This window comes from Hylobates moloch, unplaced genomic scaffold, assembly GCF_009828535.3.
Source record: "Hylobates moloch isolate HMO894 unplaced genomic scaffold, HMol_V3 SCAFFOLD_3, whole genome shotgun sequence".
NCBI classification, from domain to species: Eukaryota; Metazoa; Chordata; class Mammalia; order Primates; family Hylobatidae; genus Hylobates; species Hylobates moloch.
In genome coordinates this window covers 30847849-30864999 of record NW_026652278.1, presented here as the reverse complement: position 1 = coordinate 30864999, position 17151 = coordinate 30847849, and the positions used below count along the sequence as shown (strand labels likewise).

The 17151-nt window shown below is 49.7% G+C and overlaps 1 protein-coding gene across 5 annotated transcripts in view; it reads left to right on the top strand.

Moving 5' to 3' along the window:
- SFXN2 (sideroflexin 2) overlaps window positions 1–17048 on the top strand; it is a 29224-nt gene extending 12176 nt beyond the window's left edge. For 2 of the 5 annotated variants that reach the window (XM_032179064.2, XM_032179074.2), the window contains exons 2-8: window positions 53–238; window positions 428–598; window positions 1874–1972; window positions 3069–3144; window positions 3472–3557; window positions 5478–5538; window positions 5907–6430. In XM_032179064.2, the coding sequence (XP_032034955.1) occupies window positions 78–238; window positions 428–598; window positions 1874–1972; window positions 3069–3144; window positions 3472–3557; window positions 5478–5538; window positions 5907–6239 (987 nt within the window). In that variant the 5' untranslated portion in view covers window positions 53–77 and the 3' untranslated portion in view covers window positions 6240–6430. Of the gene's footprint in view, window positions 1–52; window positions 239–427; window positions 599–1873; window positions 1973–3068; window positions 3145–3471; window positions 3558–5477; window positions 5539–5906; window positions 6662–7325; window positions 7376–9492; window positions 9640–11034 lie in introns of those variants that run through there. The other 3 variants (XM_032179080.2, XM_058436053.1, XR_009212718.1) reach the window with 3 other exon arrangements.
- The last annotated feature ends 103 nt before the right edge of the window (window positions 17049–17151 follow it).

Below are 17151 nucleotides of genomic sequence, written 5' to 3'. Positions count from 1 at the left end.
CTGTGGTGGACTTTGATTTAGGGGACAGTCCTCTTCTTCCTCTGTCCCTTAGGTCCACAGTTTTATGTGTGAGCAAAATGGAGGCTGACCCGTCTGGCTTTAACATCGATGCCCCCCGTTGGGACCAGCGCACCTTCCTGGGGAGAGTGAAGCACTTCCTAAACATCACGGACCCCCGCACTGTCTTTGTATCTGAGCGGGAGCTGGACTGGGCCAAGTTGATGGTGGAGAAGAGCAGGTGAGGGGTCGGGGAAGGGGCTGGAAGTAGTAGGGTAACACTGATGGGGTCCTCTTGGGAGGAGGTGGAAACCGAAGGTGAAGGAATAGGCAGAAGTCTCAGGGCTGGGGGCTGGGAGAAGCGAGAGTAGGGAGACTGGGAGACATTGATCAGGCAGGATGGTGACTGCCTGCTGTCCTTGGCTGGCAGGATGGGGGTTGTGCCCCCAGGCACCCAAGTGGAGCAGCTGCTGTATGCCAAGAAGCTGTATGACTCGGCCTTCCACCCCGACACTGGGGAGAAGATGAACGTCATCGGGCGCATGTCTTTCCAGCTCCCTGGCGGCATGATCATCACGGGCTTCATGCTCCAGTTCTACAGGTGGGACCTGGGGGCAGGGCTGTGGGAGGTACAGCTGCCTGGATCTGCTGGTCAGGGAGCCATACTATGATAATAATAATAGTTCTCTTGATCGGTCACTTACCAGATACCATGCACTATGCTATATTCTTTGCACATATTGCTTCATTTAACCCTCTCAACAACCTTACACTATAGGTACTATTATTTCCATTTTATAGATGAAGAACTAGAGTTCTAGAGAAGCTGAAGAACTTGTCCAGGTTTAAACAGGCAGGAAATATGGGTGCCTGGATTTTAACTGAGGCAGTCCTATGTAGAACCCTCAACAAATAAGCTACCCCAATTCCCTCTTTAAAAAGTACTTATTCCACAATGATTTTAATTATGTAACACCCAAACAAAACAGTAGGAAGTCCCTTTCTTGGCTTGGTTGGGGAGAGAATAGACTGCCTCTGTAGCTGCTGGATATGCGACTCTTCTTCCCACCTCTTCCTTTCTCCCCTGCGTCCCCCACCCCATGCATTGATTGGTTCAGCTATTGAGCTGGGCTTTGGGCCAGGTGTTGGGAATGCGAAGGCTTCAGTAACCCCCCATCAAGGAGCTCCCAGTTTTGTTGAGGAGACCAAGAAGTAAACAGTTACAGTACAGCTTGGTTAAGTGGTAGGTTGGGGAAAGAACATGGGGTTGTGGGAGCAGGAGCATGGAGTGACTTACTCTGTCTCAGGAGGGGCAGGGGAAGGGTCGGGAAGATTCAAAGAAGGAAGTGATCTCTCTCAACAGGGCAGGGTTGGCCATGTATGGAAGGCGGAGGGGGAGATATTTGAGGCAGAGGGGCCAGCCTGCGCGAAAGGCCAGGTGCATAGAACAGTATGGGAACAAGCTGGGCGCGGTGGCTCATGCCTGTAATCCCAGCACCTTGGGAAGCCAAGGCGGGCGGATTACCTGAGGTCAAGAGTTCAAAACCAGCCTGACCAATATGGTGAAACCCCGTCTCTACTAAAAATACAAAAATTAGCCAGGCATGGTGGTGTGTGCCTGTAGTCCCAGCTATTTGGGAGGCTGAGACAGGAGAATTGCTTGAACCTGGGAGACGGAGGTTGCAGTGAGCTGAGATCGTATCACTGCACTCCAGCCTGGGTGACAGAGCAAGACTTCGTCTCAAAAAAATAAAAAATAAAAAACTAGTATGGGAACAGTGTGGGGACCTGTAGATCATGTGCTTTGACTGGCATACCCTCAGGACTCCCTGCCATCTGACTTCTCTCTGCCTCTCCTGGCCTTCCTCACTGGTAGGACGATGCCGGCGGTGATCTTCTGGCAGTGGGTGAACCAGTCCTTCAATGCCTTAGTCAACTACACCAACAGGAATGCGGCTTCCCCCACATCAGTCAGGTAGGAGACCTGAGCCCCAGGTTGTCCTTGTGTCTCCCCACGAACAGCTTTTCTAAAGGGTTATGGGCTGTCAGTCCTTCCTGGGTAGCGCCTGCACTGAGCAGGTGACCAAGTCACCCTTTCCCAGGGTTTGGAAATATTTTCTCAAGCTGAGTAGGGGTGGATCGTCTTCCTAGACCAATTCCAAATGTGTTTATTCATTCATTCTCTAAATATTTCTTCTTTTTTTTTTTTTTTTTTTTGAGACGGAGTCTCGCTCTGTCCCCCAGGCTGGAGTGCAGTGGCGCGATCTCGGCTCACTGCAAGCTCCGCCTCCCGGGTTCACGCCATTCTCCTGCCTCAGCCTCTCCGAGTAGCTGGGACTACAGGCGCCCGCCACCACGCCCGGCTAATTTTTTTGTATTTTTAGTAGAGACGGGGTTTCACTGTGGTCTCGATCTCCTGACCTAGTGATCCGCCCGCCTCGGCCTCCCAAAGTGCTGGGATTACAAGCGTGAGCCACCGTGCCCGGCCTTAAATATTTCTTCTTGAGTGTGTATTATGTTCTGGGGATGTGCATGGTTCTAGATGCTGGGATACATTGTTAAGACGTGTGGTTGGGCCAGGCACGGTAGTTCACACCTGTAATCCTAGCACTTTGGGAGGCTGAGGCAGGCAGATTGCCTGAGATCAGTCTCAAAACAAACAAAAAAAAACCACCCAGAAAACCGGGGTTGCAAGGCAGAGAACAGCAGAGCGGTGTCTGTGTAGTTAGGCCACTTAGAGCAGTCCCATCTGTGGAGACGACATTTCAACTGTGTCCTGAAGGATGAGGGATGAACGACCCAAGAGCCCAGGGAACACCTCCCCGCATAGGGAGCAGCCATGTGCAGAGGCTCCGAGGCAGGAAGGAACTCGGCATGTTCACAGTACTGAAAGAAGGCCAAGGGGGCTGGGGCACTGTGAGCGAGGGGGAGAGGGTCACAAGATAGGGCTGGGGACAGATCTGTGCGGATTTCAGGCATGAAGCCTCGCCAGCCGACTTTCTCCCTCAAGCCTGTGGTTTGGCCCTCAGCCGGCAGGGGCCCCACTCCCAAGCATCTCTCTCCTCCCCCAGGCAGATGGCCCTTTCCTACTTCACAGCCACAACCACTGCTGTGGCCACGGCTGTGGGCATGAACATGTTGACAAAGGTATGCTCTGGGGCCGTTGCAGCATGGTGGCCACGCGGGGGCAGCAGAGTCCTAGGGAAAACATCCTTCCCCCCAGGGACAGTTCCCCAGGCTGGGTGAGTTGGGAATGGCCTGAGCCCGGCTGGCCAAGTGATGAGAAATACACCAGGGCTGTCCCCAGGTTGGTTCTTCTTGGGCCTTTGAGGGAGTTTGGGGTTCCCAGACGGTGTCTGGATGTGTGGCGGTAGCAAGGCCTAGTTTTCTTTTTTGTATTCTAGTCGTTCAGCCCCCTCCCCTCCCATCTTCCAGCGCATCTGAACAACTCCTACTGTTCTATTCCCCCAACAGAAAGCGCCGCCCTTGGTGGGCCGCTGGGTGCCCTTTGCTGCTGTGGCTGCGGCTAACTGTGTGAATATCCCCATGATGCGACAGCAGTGAGTAAAGGCCCCTTTTTCTCCCTACAAACCGCAAGATTAGCAGAAAAGGGGCAAGAAACCAAAGCAGTGGGTGGCTTCTGGGGACTGCGGTGGGGATGGGGAGGGCTGCTGGGCTGAGCCTCTGAAGGGCCCTGGGATTGGCAGCTCCCATGGTGATGGCCCCGGGAGTGGTGGGTGACTTCGGGTTAGGCTGTGTGTTGAGTCCCATGGGAGTCCTCTCCTGGGTGATGTGGGATGGGAAAGACAGGGTGGACCTGTGGAGTTTTACACTGGATCATGTCCTTTTGGACCTGTGTTAAAATTGTGAACTCCTCCTACTTCCCAAGCCCTGGGGATGGCATACAGAATGAAATGTAGCAGGCTGAGGTGTCTAAAGATAGCACAGAACCCAGAAGCTTTGAAAGAAGCCAGAGGAGTAGACAGAAATTTTCCAGGCACCCAACTTTAAGCTTTTCAGGAGAAAAGGTAAAGGAGAAACTCATTGTGTCTCACAGTTCTTATTTCTTGACTAAAGAAATCTCTGTTATGAGGTTTTAATGATGTAATATATGTAAAGCACTCAAAATAGCACCTGGAACATAACAGATACTACATGAGCGTTCACTGTTATTTCTACCATTGTCATCATCATCAATATCTACAAGCCACATTTTCTTGGGACTACCAACAAATGGAAAATGTTCACACTAGCCTTTGTAGAGGAAGCGCTACCAGAATAGTTGTGCACACATGCTGCTCCGTTCATCTTTCCTTCCCCATCCATTGGCCCTTTCCTAACAGGAGAATGAGTCCCTGCCACCTACTGGGGCTTGAGTTGAGTGCTGTCAAGAACTGGCCTGAGAAGAATAGCTGGGGTGGGCTGGGCGCGGTGGCTCACGCCTGTGATCCCAGCACCTTGAGACACTGAGGCGGGAGGATCACCTGAGGCCAGGAGTTTGAGACCAGCCTGGCCAACGTGGCAAAACCCCATCTCCACTAAAAATACAAAAATTAGGGCCAGGCACGGTAGCTCACGCCTGTAATCTCAGCACTTTGGGAGGCTGAGGTGGGCGGATCATGAGGTCAGGAGATCGAGACCATCCTGGCTAACACGATGAAACCCCGTGTCTACTAAAAAATACAAAAAATTAGCCAGGCATGGTGGCAGGTGCCTGTAGTCCCAGCTACTTGGGAGGCTAAGGCAGGAGAATGGTGTGAACCCGGGAGGCGGAGCTTGCAGTAAGCCAAGATCGTGCCACTGCACTTCAGCCTGGGCGACAGAGCGAGACTCCATCACAAAAAAAAACAAACAAAAAAACAAAAATTAGCTGGGCATGGTGGCGCGTGCCTATAATTCTAGCTACTTGGGGAGGCTGAGGCAGGAGAATCGCTTGAACCCAGGAGGTGGAGGTTGCAGTAAGCTGAGATCATGCCACTACACTCCAGCCTGGGTGACAGAGCGTGATTGTCTCAAAAATAATAATAATAAAAAAAGAATAGCAAGAATAGCTAGAGTAGCTACTGTTTGTGGAGTGATCACACTGTGTGTCCGGTGCTGGACCAAGCATTTCACAGCCATTATCTCATTTAATCCTTACCAGGTCCTGTAAAGTGGGTGCCAGGATGAGCCTCATTTTGCAGATAAGCAAAACTGAGGCTTTGGGAGGGTTAAAGACTGTGCTCAAGGTCACACACATCCCCTGCAGTTTCAGGACTCAGCCCAGACAGTCCGGGCCCAGGGCCACAACTCTCAGCCATTGCCCTAGATCACTCCTAAGATACTGCTTATTGGAGTGCAGAAGGAAGGTCAAAGGCCCAGGCTACAGGAGGTGGCTTCCTGGAGCTTAAGTGGCCTGGCCTTGGTCCCCTGGCATGTCATGTGGCTGGCAGGCTTCCATCACCCCTTTCCCAAGTCCAGTAACTCCTGTCTGTGTTTAGGGAACTCATCCAGGGAATCTGCGTGAAGGACAGGAATGAAAATGAGATTGGTCATTCCCGGGTGAGCAGAGGCCTCCCTTTGGGGTGGGAGGAGGGAATTCCCTCTCATACCCTGTCCCCTTCTTAGTGGTCAGAGTAGGCACCATTATAGGATTGAGAAGCCTTCTCTGGCTCCATCCTCACTCCCTATCAAATTTTCCCCATGTTTCTGTGTTCAGAACAGGCCCCTTCTCTCCTTTCTCCATCATTTCTGGTCCATAAAAACCTGGCTAGGTGGGAGGGGATAAAGTGAGGTCACTCAGCACCGAGAGGGTCCTTCCCTTCCCCTTTACCATCTCAGACTTGGCCATGATGCTAACCCAGCCCCCTGGTGTAGCACATGTACACTGGATACATCATTTCTGACAACTTACTATTTTCTGCCCTCAGAGAGCTGCGGCCATAGGCATCACCCAAGTAGTTATTTCTCGGATCACCATGTCAGCTCCTGGGATGAGTAAGACGGGGAAGCCCTTCCATCCTGGGGAACCCTGTGATACAGGGTGGAGGTCTCAGCCACACTCAGCTTTTGGGTGGGAGGTGGGGCCCACCCTCTACAGCCATGCTTCTCAAACTGCTTTGCTTGATTGCTGCAAGCCTAGAAGAACCACACTAGTTCCTAGAACATCAGTTCATCCAAGGTTTGGGGTAGCAAGTTATTTTCATTTTATTAATACTTGTCAAGCCCTTGTGTTTAATGTTAGACACAGTGTGGGGTGCTAGGGAGAGTGGTAGAGAAAATAAATTCCCTGCTTTGGTTTGCTTCCAGCAGGGGGTGTATTGCAAAATTTGTTTGTATGAACGTACAGATACATTTTTGTTTTGAGAAGGAAGCTTTGGACCTAGCAGCACATGTTTTCCTGATATTGCAAGTGTGCGGGTTGAGAAGCTTGGGAAGCACTGTTCTGCCAGGACTTTGGGGAGAGAGTTTGGGGGTGGCCATGCCTACTTGCTCTTCTGTTCTGCCTAATGGTAAGTGTTTTCTGGAGCTTCTGCTGAAGGAGAGGGAATCACTTGGTTCTTGGTCTGACTTCAGAAGGAGTCCTGGGGAGAGCCTCCCAGCCCTCCCCTCAGCTTCTCCCTGATCTCTTCCAGTCTTGCTGCCAGTCATCATGGAAAGGCTTGAGAAATTGCGCTTCATGCAGGTATGTAGGGTTTGCCTTGGCATTTTCCCTGCCCAGAGTGCCTCCAGCCACATCTGTCCCTGGGGACGCCTGACCTGCCCTCCCCCACCCATCCTTCCCTTTAGCTATCATGCTGTCATCTCACTCAAGCCCACACCAGTCTCCACTGGCCTCCTGTTTAGATATGTCATGGCCAGTTTCCTTACCTGGTCTGCAGAGAACAAGGCCTTCTTTAAGGGCCAGGGGGTCCTTGCCTGTGGGTTTTTCTTTTTTCTTTTGAGACGGAGTCTCACTCTGTCGCCCAGGCTGGAGTGCAGTGGTGCGATCTCGGCTCACTGCAAGCTCCGCTTCCTGGGTTTGTGCCATTCTCCTGCCTCAGCCTCCCAAGTGGCTGGGACTACAGGCGCCTGCCACCATGCCCAGCTATTTTTTTGTATTTTTTTGTATTTTTTTGTATTTTTAGTAGAGACGGGGTTTCACTATGTTAGCCAGGATGGTCTTGATCTCCTGACCTCATGATCCGCCCATCTCGGTCTCCCAAAGTGCTGGGATTACAGGCATGAGCCACTGCGCCCAGCCACCTGTGGACTTTTCTAGCTGGCTGATCCATGGCAGAGCAGGGTTGGGGTTCACCTTAAGGCATAGAAGTACCATGTGGATCTGTCTTTTATTTGTTTTTATACAGAAAGTCAAGGTCCTGCACGCCCCATTGCAGGTCATGCTGAGCGGGTGCTTGTAAGTATCATATTTTGATGATTTGGGTTTTGCGTGGCTGGAGCACTCGAGATGTGTCGTCTTATCTAGCCCGTGTTGGAGAACGTGTACTCCTTTACCTGACTTTAAAAGTGGTCAAGCTCAGAATACCTGTGGTCCATCTGGAAAGCTCTCACCCCATCTTTTGTGAGGGCATCAGGCTGGCTAGACTTTACGCATGTGTCCATGTAGGAAGTCCAGTGCTGAGGTGCCCTCCCATCCCAGGGTCTCTCCTTTGACCTTAAGTCTGGAGCAATTTTTTTGTTTTTTGCTTTTTTTTTTTTTGAGATGGAGTCTCGCTCTGTCGCCCAGTCTGGAGTGCAATGGCGCAGCCTCAGCTCGCTGCAACCTCCACCTCCCAGGTTCAAGCAATGCTCCTGCCTCAGCCTCCTGAGTAGCTGGGATTATAGGCGTGCACCATGATGCCTTGCTAATTTTTATATTTCATCATGTTGGCCAGGCTGGTCTCAAACTCCTGACCTCAAGTGATCCACCTGCCTCGTCCTCCCAAATTGCTGGGATTATAGGCATGAGCCATTGCACCCGGCTGTCTGGAGCAGTTTTACAGAAGAGATAAGAACGAGGAGACATAGCTTTGGCTGGGACTGTCATGTGTCCCAGACTCACACAGGAGGGAAATGCCACCAGTCACGTCAGGGTTCTTAGGTATCTGCCATTAACTGGAGATGTCCTAGTGTTCACCATGCATTTCAGGGCCATGGGACTAATGACAGCAACACTAACAGCTAACACTGACTGTATATTTTCTCTGTGTCCCCACTGAACCCAATGCTTCATATCTATAATTTCACTTAATTCTCCCAGCCTTAGAAATCTACATATTATTATTATCTCCTTTTACAAATGAAGAAACTGAGACTTAGAGTAAGAAACCTGCCCAAGGGGATGTAGCTGGTAACTGCTGGAGCTGAGATTTGATCAACTGTCTGACATTATGCTATACCAGCTTCTGCTAATTGAGTAGTTACCATAGGCTGGGTGCTTTATGTACATATCTCACTGAATCCTCACAGTAGCCCTGCAAAGTAGGCACTGCAAAGTGGGCTGCAGTAGCCCTAAAAAGTAGGTTGTCCTCCCTCTGTGTCTCTGAGGTAACTTGTCCAAGATGGCACAGCTAGAAAGTGGTAAAACTGGGATATCAACCCAGGTCTGTCAGAGTCCTGCATCCTGTTAGACCTTGCCTCCCAAACCCTGGTCCGTGCCAGCATTGTTGGCATCCTCTGATAACTTGTTAGACGTAAAGACTCTGAAGCCCTTCCCCAGACCCCCTCAGTTGGCACCTGCATTTTAATAAGCTCCTGAAGTTATATGCACGTCTCAAAATCCACAGACTCACTCCTCCCCCTCCATATTGCCCCTCCCCCACTCCATAGTGCCCCTTCCTATCCTGGTCGCTCCTCCCACTACAAGTCAATCCTCCCCTTCCAAGTTGCTCCTCTCCCTCCTCATCGCTCCTCCCCTCCATGTCCTTCCTCCCTCTCCATGTTGCTCCTCCCCTCCATGTCCTTCCTCCCTCTCCGTGTTGCTCCTCCCTGTCCAAGTCGTTCTTCCTACTCCAAGTAGTTCCTTCCCTCCAAGTCACTCCTCCCGCTCCAAGTCGCTCCTCCCCATCCAAGTTGCTCCTCTCCCTCCATGTCACTCCTCCCCCTCCATGTCCCTCCTCTCCCTCCATGCCGCTCCTCCCCTCCATGTCGCTCTTCCCCCTCCATGTTGCTCCTCCCCCTCCAAGTTTCTCCTCTCCCTCCTCGTCACTCCTTTCCCTCGATGCCAGCAGTGCCGGTGCTCCTTAGGCCCACTGCTCACAGTCCCTGTTTATTTCATTGTCTTCTTCCTCTGCTTGAACAATGCAGTAAGGGTGGGAATGAGTGATGGGGGTCAGGAGGGTACTGGTTTTATCCCCCTGCCAGAATGAGTATCCTCGCACTGTGGGAACAGGAGAAGGGTTGGAGGGAGAGGATATGGTGCCAGCTGGGAAGGCAGGCCAGGTGCCTGGGCATTGCTCCCTTCCCTTGGGGATGGGGGATGGGCGGGCCTGTGGAGAGATGTCCCCTGATGCTTTGGTTTCTCCTTTCTTGCAGCCTCATCTTCATGGTGCCAGTGGCGTGTGGGCTCTTCCCACAGAAATGGTATCTGCTGTTCACTCCTTATTTGGTTTAACTGACCACCCTGCCAGTGTGCTCCCTGATCTGCCTGCTGTCCAGAAGGAGACAGGGAAGGGGCAGGAAGGGCAGCACCTGTCCAAGGACAAGTGTCCATCAGCCTAAAGGCTGGGCCTCTTAACCCTGGTGAATTCTGCACCACAGCCTCCGCCTCCCGGTTCAAGTGATTCTCCTGCCTCAGCCTCCAGAGTAGCTGGGATTACAGGTGCCTGCCACCATGCCCAGCTCATTTTGTATTGAGATGGAGTCTTACTCTGTCGCCAGACTGGAGTGCAGTGGCGCAGTCTCAGCTCACTGCAACCTCCGACTCCCTGAACGATTCTCCTGCCTCAGCCTCATGAGTAGCTGGGATTATAGGCACGTGCCACCACGCACAGCTAATTTTTGTATTTTTAGTAGAGACGAGGTTTCACCATGTTGGCCAGGATGGTCTCAATCTCCTCACCTTGTGATCCACCTGCCTCAGCCTCCCAAAGTGCTGGCATTACAGGCGTGAGCCACCGCGCCCGGCCTCGTTTTGTGTTTTTAGTAGAGACGGGGTTTCACCATGTTGGCCATAGTTGGTCTTGAAATCCTGACCTCAGGTGATCTGCCCGCCTCAGCCTCCCAAAGTATAGGGATTACAGGCGTGAGCCACCGTTCCCCGTTGGTCTTTAACATTAAATAAGGGGGCTGGTCGTAGTGGCTCACGCCTGTAGTCCCAGCACTTTGGGAGGCCGAGGTGGGCAGATCACCTGAGTTTGGGAGTTCGAGACCAGCCTGACCAACATGGAGAAACCCCGTCTCTACTAAAAATACAAAATTATCTGGGTGTGGTGGTGCATGCCTGTAATCCCAGCTACTTGGGAGGCTGAGGCAGAATTGCTTGAACCTGGGAAGTGGAGGTTGTGGTGAGCCGAGATTGCAACACTGCACTCTAGCCTGGGCAACAAGAGCGAAACTCCGGCTCAATAAATAAATAAATAAATAAATAAATAAATAAATAAATAGGCAGAGGGCTGACAACCGAAACCCCTCTATTTCCTTTGTGTATCCAAGAAGGAGGAAGCAGGGAGAAGGGATGATGGAAAGGGGAAGGGATACATCAGACTAGGGGGCGGAGGGTGACTGACCCCAGGAGATAAGCATAGCTTGAATATATACCCAGACGATTCCAGTCTCCCCCTTCCTCAGTACTCTAGTTCAATACTAGTTCCATGGTCATCTGCTAGACATCTCTTGTGTCCCAAGCACTGTGTTTGTAATCTTGTGGAGAAGATGGAAGTTGAAACGAAGAACCATAGCCCAAGGAGAATGAAGTCAGGCCTGAGTAATGGTAAAGCAACATTGTGGTATATAGAGGCCAATAATAATCCTAGATGGAAAAATCAGGAGGGCTTCTTGGAGGTGATATTCATCTGAGGGTAACTTACTGCTTGTTCCCGGTGGCATGCTCATAATCCCCTTCTCCTCTCTTTTCAGTGAATTGCCAGTTTCCTATCTGGAACCGGAGCTCCAAGACACCATCAAGGCCAAGTATGGAGAACTTGAGCCTTATGTCTACTTCAATAAGGGCCTCTAAATGCCCCACTTCAGCAAGGACCAGTCTATTCCCATATTCACCAGCTCCTCCTTAGCTACGTGCACACTTGTGTCCTCCTTCCTCTTTGCCAACAAGGCCTAAAGGCCAGGGTAGAGTTGGGGGGGGTGGACAATGAATGCCTCATACTTACACCCTGGTACTGGTTGATTGGACCTCAGGGGAAAAAAGTGAAAAAGGGTAGCAAAGGCCAATGTCTTCTAGCTGCTTCCTCAACCCCTGTCCCCTAGAGACCAGAAGCTGAGGCCCTCTCAGGGAGGAGACACCAAGCAAATCATTTGGAAAAGTTAGGAAACCTTTAGGATTCTGGTTCCAGCCAGGATTGAGGAAAAGACCTTGGATCAAAAGGAAGCATCTATACCTCTTTCTTCTTTGCTTCCTCCTCCTCTCCTGATCAATGGAATCTTTTACCCATGTAATTCTAGCCGAACTCAGGAAAAAGAAGGGGGAAAGGACTCTGTCCCCTTGGGGCTTATCTCCACCCTTCCACATCCTCCTCCTCGTTGCCCCCTGGTCAGGCAGCTTCTTTTTTTTTCCAAGATGGAGTCTTGCTCTGTCGCCCAGGCTGGAATGCAGTGGCACGATCTCGGTTCACTGCACCCTCTGCCTCCTGGATTCAAGCGATTCTCCTGCCTCAGCCTCTCAAGTAGCTGAGATTACAGGGCACCTGCCACCACGCCCGGCTAATTTTTGTATTTTAGTAGAGACGGGGTTTCACCATGCTGGCCAGACTGGTCTCGAACTCCTGACCTCAGGTGATCCGCCTGCCTCAGCCTCCAAAAGTGCTGGGATTACAGGCATGAGCCACCGCACCCAGCCCGGACAGCTTCTTTGGGAGTGCTGCTAACCTTGAAATTATCAGACACTTAGGAGTTCTTAGTGCTAAAAAGGGGATCGTGCAAGGCAGCAGAGTTACATGGTTCTTCAAATCATGTCTGAATCTATTCTTGGAATCTTCTCTGTAATAAGGGAAGTTCTCTTTCCCCACTGCCACGTATCTCTGTTTTAAAAGTCCACTAACTGTGAGTAAAAATGATATATGTAGGCATTAACCACACACTTTAATGGGTATAATTTCCTGGCTGCCTCCCTTCCTCAGCCCATTAGGTTAAACACCAAAGAAAGACTGGTGTGTACTGAATAGGAAAGGGAAGTTTTATTTGGAACCTTCTAAGAGGAAACCAACCAGGACCAAAGAGCCTTAAAGGACACACAGCAAAGCACAGCCACTTCCCTTCCCCAGCTTGGCTGCCCTAGGTGATTTCTCAGGCTCCTTGGGGGACTGTTGTTTCTCATCTGGAATCAACGTGTGTATGAGTTTTGTCTGGTAGGATTGCTGACTCTGTCCAACAGATATCACTGTGAATTGAATAAATTTGTTGAAAGAGCACACAGGCACACACATACACACAAACTGTAAACTAAGTTAATGAAGCCTGAATGGAAAGCAGGATCTGGCCTTACTTTGGCCTTGGCATGTCAGAGGGTATCACAACTACTACATAAGGGGAACTTGTCTGATTCCTGGAGGCTGTTGTTTATTTCCCTCATTAAAGGGGAAATCCACCTGTCTCCACAGGAAGCTCCAGAGATCTCCCAGAATGGGAGCTGTGTTGCCCTAGAGCAAGAGTTGGCAAGCTATGGCTCAAGGGGCCAAATCCACCTGCCACCTGTTTTTGTGCAACTGGAAGCTAAAAATGTTTTTACATTTTTAAAGAGTTGTAAAAGGGAACAACAGGAATGACAGAGACCCTACCTACATGGCATACAAAGCCTAAAATATTTACTGTCTGATCCTTGACACAAAAAGTTTCCCCTGCCCTGGAACAGTGGTTCTTAAGCACATGCATCAACCGGGCGCAGTGGCTCATGCCTGTAATCCCCATACTTTGGGAGGCCGAGGCAGGTGGATCATCTGAGGTCAGGAGTTCGAGACTGGCCTGATCAACATGGTGAAACCCGATCTCTACTAAAAATACAAAAAATGTGCTGGGCGTGGTGGCGCACACCTGTAATCCCAGCTACTCAGGGGGCTGAGACTGGAGAATCACTTGAACCTGGGTGGTAGAGGTTGCGGTGAGCCGAGATTGCGCCACTGCACTCCAACCTGGGCGACAGAGTGAGACTCCGTCTCAAAAAAAAAAAAAAGAAAACACGTATCAGAATCAGCTGGCAGGCTTGTTAAAGCACAGATTGCAGGATCCATTGCCAGATTCTGTCACTCTGGGCTGGAGCCTGAGAACGCGCATTTCTAGTCATCGCCCGGTGATGCTGATTCTGTTGGTCTCGGCACCACATGTGGAGGAGCACTGCTCTAAGGGGAAAGGGCCTCCTCCCCGAGGCCAAGGAATTGACTGCAACTTGATTTTTCTCCCCATTTAAAAAAGTTAAAATATAACTCACATACCATAAACTTAGTCCTTTTAAAGTATACAATTCAGTGGTTTTTAATGTAGTCACAAAGTTGTACAAGCATCACCACTATCTAATTCCAGAATTATGTTGAGACAGGATCTCACTCTGTTACCCGGGTTGGAGTGCAGAAGTGCGGTCACTGCTCATTGCAGCCTCAACCTCCTGAGCTCAAGTAATCCTCCTGCCTCAGCCTCTGGGGTAGCTGGGACTACAGGCTAATTTGATTTTTTTGATGAGGTCTCACTATGTTGCCCCAGGCTGGTCTCGAACTCATGGCCTCAAGCGATCCTCCCCCCTCAGCCTTCCAAAGTGTTGGAATTACACGCATGAGCCACTGCATCTGGTCTCAGAACATTTTTCTTAGCCCCAAAAGAAACCCCATACCCATTAGCAGTCACTCCACATTCTCCCTACATGCTAGCGCCTCACAATTCACTTCCTGTCTTTAGAGATTTGCGTATTCTGAACATTTCATATAAGTGGAGGAATGCAGTATGTGGCCCTCTGTGTCTGGTTTCTTTCCTTAGGATAACGTTTTCAGGGTTCATCCATGTTGTAGCATATGCAATTTGATTTTAGCTGGTGTCTGAACAGAAAAGTCTGTCTTTGAGCTAGCTTCATTAGGACAGGAGACCTGGCTTTATTTCCAAAAGCAAATAGGAAAAGAGAAACATTACCAGGGCCAGTAGAGCTTGGAAACAACTCCTGACTGATGTTCTTTCAGAACCTACAACGTTTCCCCTTCCTTCTCAGCTCCTCAAGCCCCTTGGATTTCCTGTTCTCTTATAGACAATTGCTCTTTTGGAAATGTCTGGAAGGTATGTAGTGGCTATAATGTTCAGGGACATTCTAAAAAGTGGTCACTCAAACTGCATCTCAGTCTCATTTTGTAACATCTCTTCTTTGAGTTGGCTGCTGTGGGATGTTGAATGAGAGGCAGTTAAGGTTACTAAAAGGCTTTGGTGTGGGAAGTGCTAATCCAGACTGTCCTATCCAATAGCTCAGCTTGAGTTTTCAGGTAAAAGGAGAACGGGAAGTTGGGGCAAAATCCCCTGTTTGCCAAACTGAATTGGGGTTTCTTATTTATTGAGAGAAAGAGGGTATCACTTTCTTGCCCAGGCTGGAGTGCAATGGTATGATCATGACTCACTGCTGCCTCAGCCTCCTGGACTCAAGTGATCCTCCTGCCTTAGCCTCCCGAGTAGCTTCTTTTTCCTGAGTTTGGCTAGAATAGCATGGGTAAAAGATTCCATTGCTTGGGAGAGGAGGAGGAAGCGAAGAAGAAGAGATATAGAAGCTTCCTTTTGATCCAAGGTCTTTTCCTCAATCCTGGCTAGAACCAGAATCCTAAAGGTTTCCTGACTACAGGTACATGCCACCATGCCCAGCTAATTTTTAAATTTTTTGTAGACAGAGGGCCTCACTATGTTTCCCAGATTGGTCTTGAACCCCTGACCTCAAGCAATCCTCATGCCTTGGCCTCCCAAAGTGTTGGGATTACAGGCGTGAGCCACTACATCCCACCTGGGGTTTCTTAGTGATGATGAAACCTAGCCTTTATGTGGAAGATTTACAACTTTTTGAGGCCAGGATTTAGAGAACTTGTGCCATGAAAATAATTTGGTCCTTGCCTAGTACTCAATTTTTACTTCTCCTCTAAGGAGCTCGACTTGTGGAATGGATAAATTTCTAAGAAACGAGAGATTGGCAAAAATACGTGTCACTTTTTATAGTACTTGGAAAAGCAGGATCAAGATAGAGGCAGAACTATGGACTTTCTTAAGCTGAGGGAAAACTGACTTAACTCACCTGTTTCCCATTTTTCCAACACTTAAGCCAAGAACAACTCCCTCTGGGCTCAGATGTGGGCTAGACTGGGCCAGGCTGTAAAACACTGACAGGTTTTTGAGAGGAAATTGATTGCTATAGTCAACTGTGTTATTTGCCATGGGTCTTCCTTTGTCCATTTATTTTACCAACTTTTTTTTTTCTTTTTTTTTTGAGACAGAGTCTCAGTCTGTCACCCAGGCTGGAGTGCAGTGGCACAATCTCGGCTCACTGCAACCTCTGCCTCCCGGGTTCAAGCGATTCTTCTGCTTCAGCCTCCTGAGTAGCTGGGACTACAGGCATGCACCACCACGCCTGGTTAATTTTTTGTATTTTTAATAGAGATGGGGTTTCACAGTGTTGGCCAGGCTCGAACTCCTGACCTTGTGATCCGCCCACCTCGGCCTCCCAAAGTGCTGGGATTACAGGCAGGAGCCACCGCACCTGGCCTTTTTTTTTTTTTTTTTTGAGACAGGGTCTCACTCTGTTGCCCAGGCTGGAGTACAGTGGCACAATCAAGGCTCACTGAAGCCTCAATCTCCCTAGCTCTGGTGATTGTCCCACCTCAGCCCCCCAAGTAGCTGGGACTACAAGTGTGCACCACCATGCTTGGCTAATTCGGCTAATTTAGTTTTTTTTATTTTTGTAGAGACGGGGTCTGGCCATGTTGCCCAGGCTGGTTTGAAACTCCTGAGCTCGAGGGATCTACCTGCCTCAGCCTCCCAAAGGGCTAGGATTATAAGCATGAGCCACCACACCTGGCTATTTTACCAACATTGACCAAGCTCTGGTTGAGCCTTGTAAAGGATATTATAGGCTTTAAAAGAAGAAGAAAAAAGACCTGGTATGCTGTACAAAAAGCTGCAAACTAGGCAGGCAGATGTGTTACGAGAATCCAGAAGCAGCAGCAAGGAGTGGGGGCTAGGAGTTTGTAAGCAGGGAACTGTATCTGTAATATGTAAATGAAGTTACTGGGCATCTCTTCAGTGGTCAGTGTGAGTGGAATGTGTGGGAAAATGTGGTGAGAGGTGAGATAAAGAGAAGTAGACAGGGACGAAGTCACAGAGAGGACCGTGTTGGGAAGTTTGGACTCTGTTCTGTAGGTAGATGAAGTATTTAAAAGAAGAGGCCATGATATAATAATATTTGGTTTAATGTGATACGGTTGTAGTGTGTGGCGGAAATTTGAGAGGAAGAATTGGCAACTTGCAGGGCAGCAGGGAAGCCATTTGTATTTAGCTAGAAGAACATGGATTGAAGCAATGGATGATGGATTTCAGAGCAATTTGTGAAGTAGAACCAGAATTTTGTCCGTCGAACTTGGGGTGACGAAGCACTGTGCCTCAGATAAAGGTACTATCTTCCAGGGAATTCAAACGGACCTCAGCGGCTAGTTGTGCAGTTGAGACCAAGAGAGGCATCCTGGTAATAGTGCTGTGCTTCAAGACAAAAGACATTAAAAGATTTCTACATTGCAATTGTTTTCCTCTTCAGGAGCGCCTGGTTACCTTTCAGGAATAATTTATTTCCCAACATCCTTGAGAAACACTATACCTCTTTTCTGTTTTTGCTGTGGAAAACTGGAAAACTAGTACTTCCGCCACACTCAAGATGGCTACACTAGCAATAGACTTTTCCATCCACCTGGGTGGCCCCGCCCCCTTATGAAGCTGCTTCCGCCACTCTCTGCGGGTTGGGACGCATTTTACACTTCTTCGCAGCATTCAAGATGGCCCGGCTTCCTCCTACTTTTTATT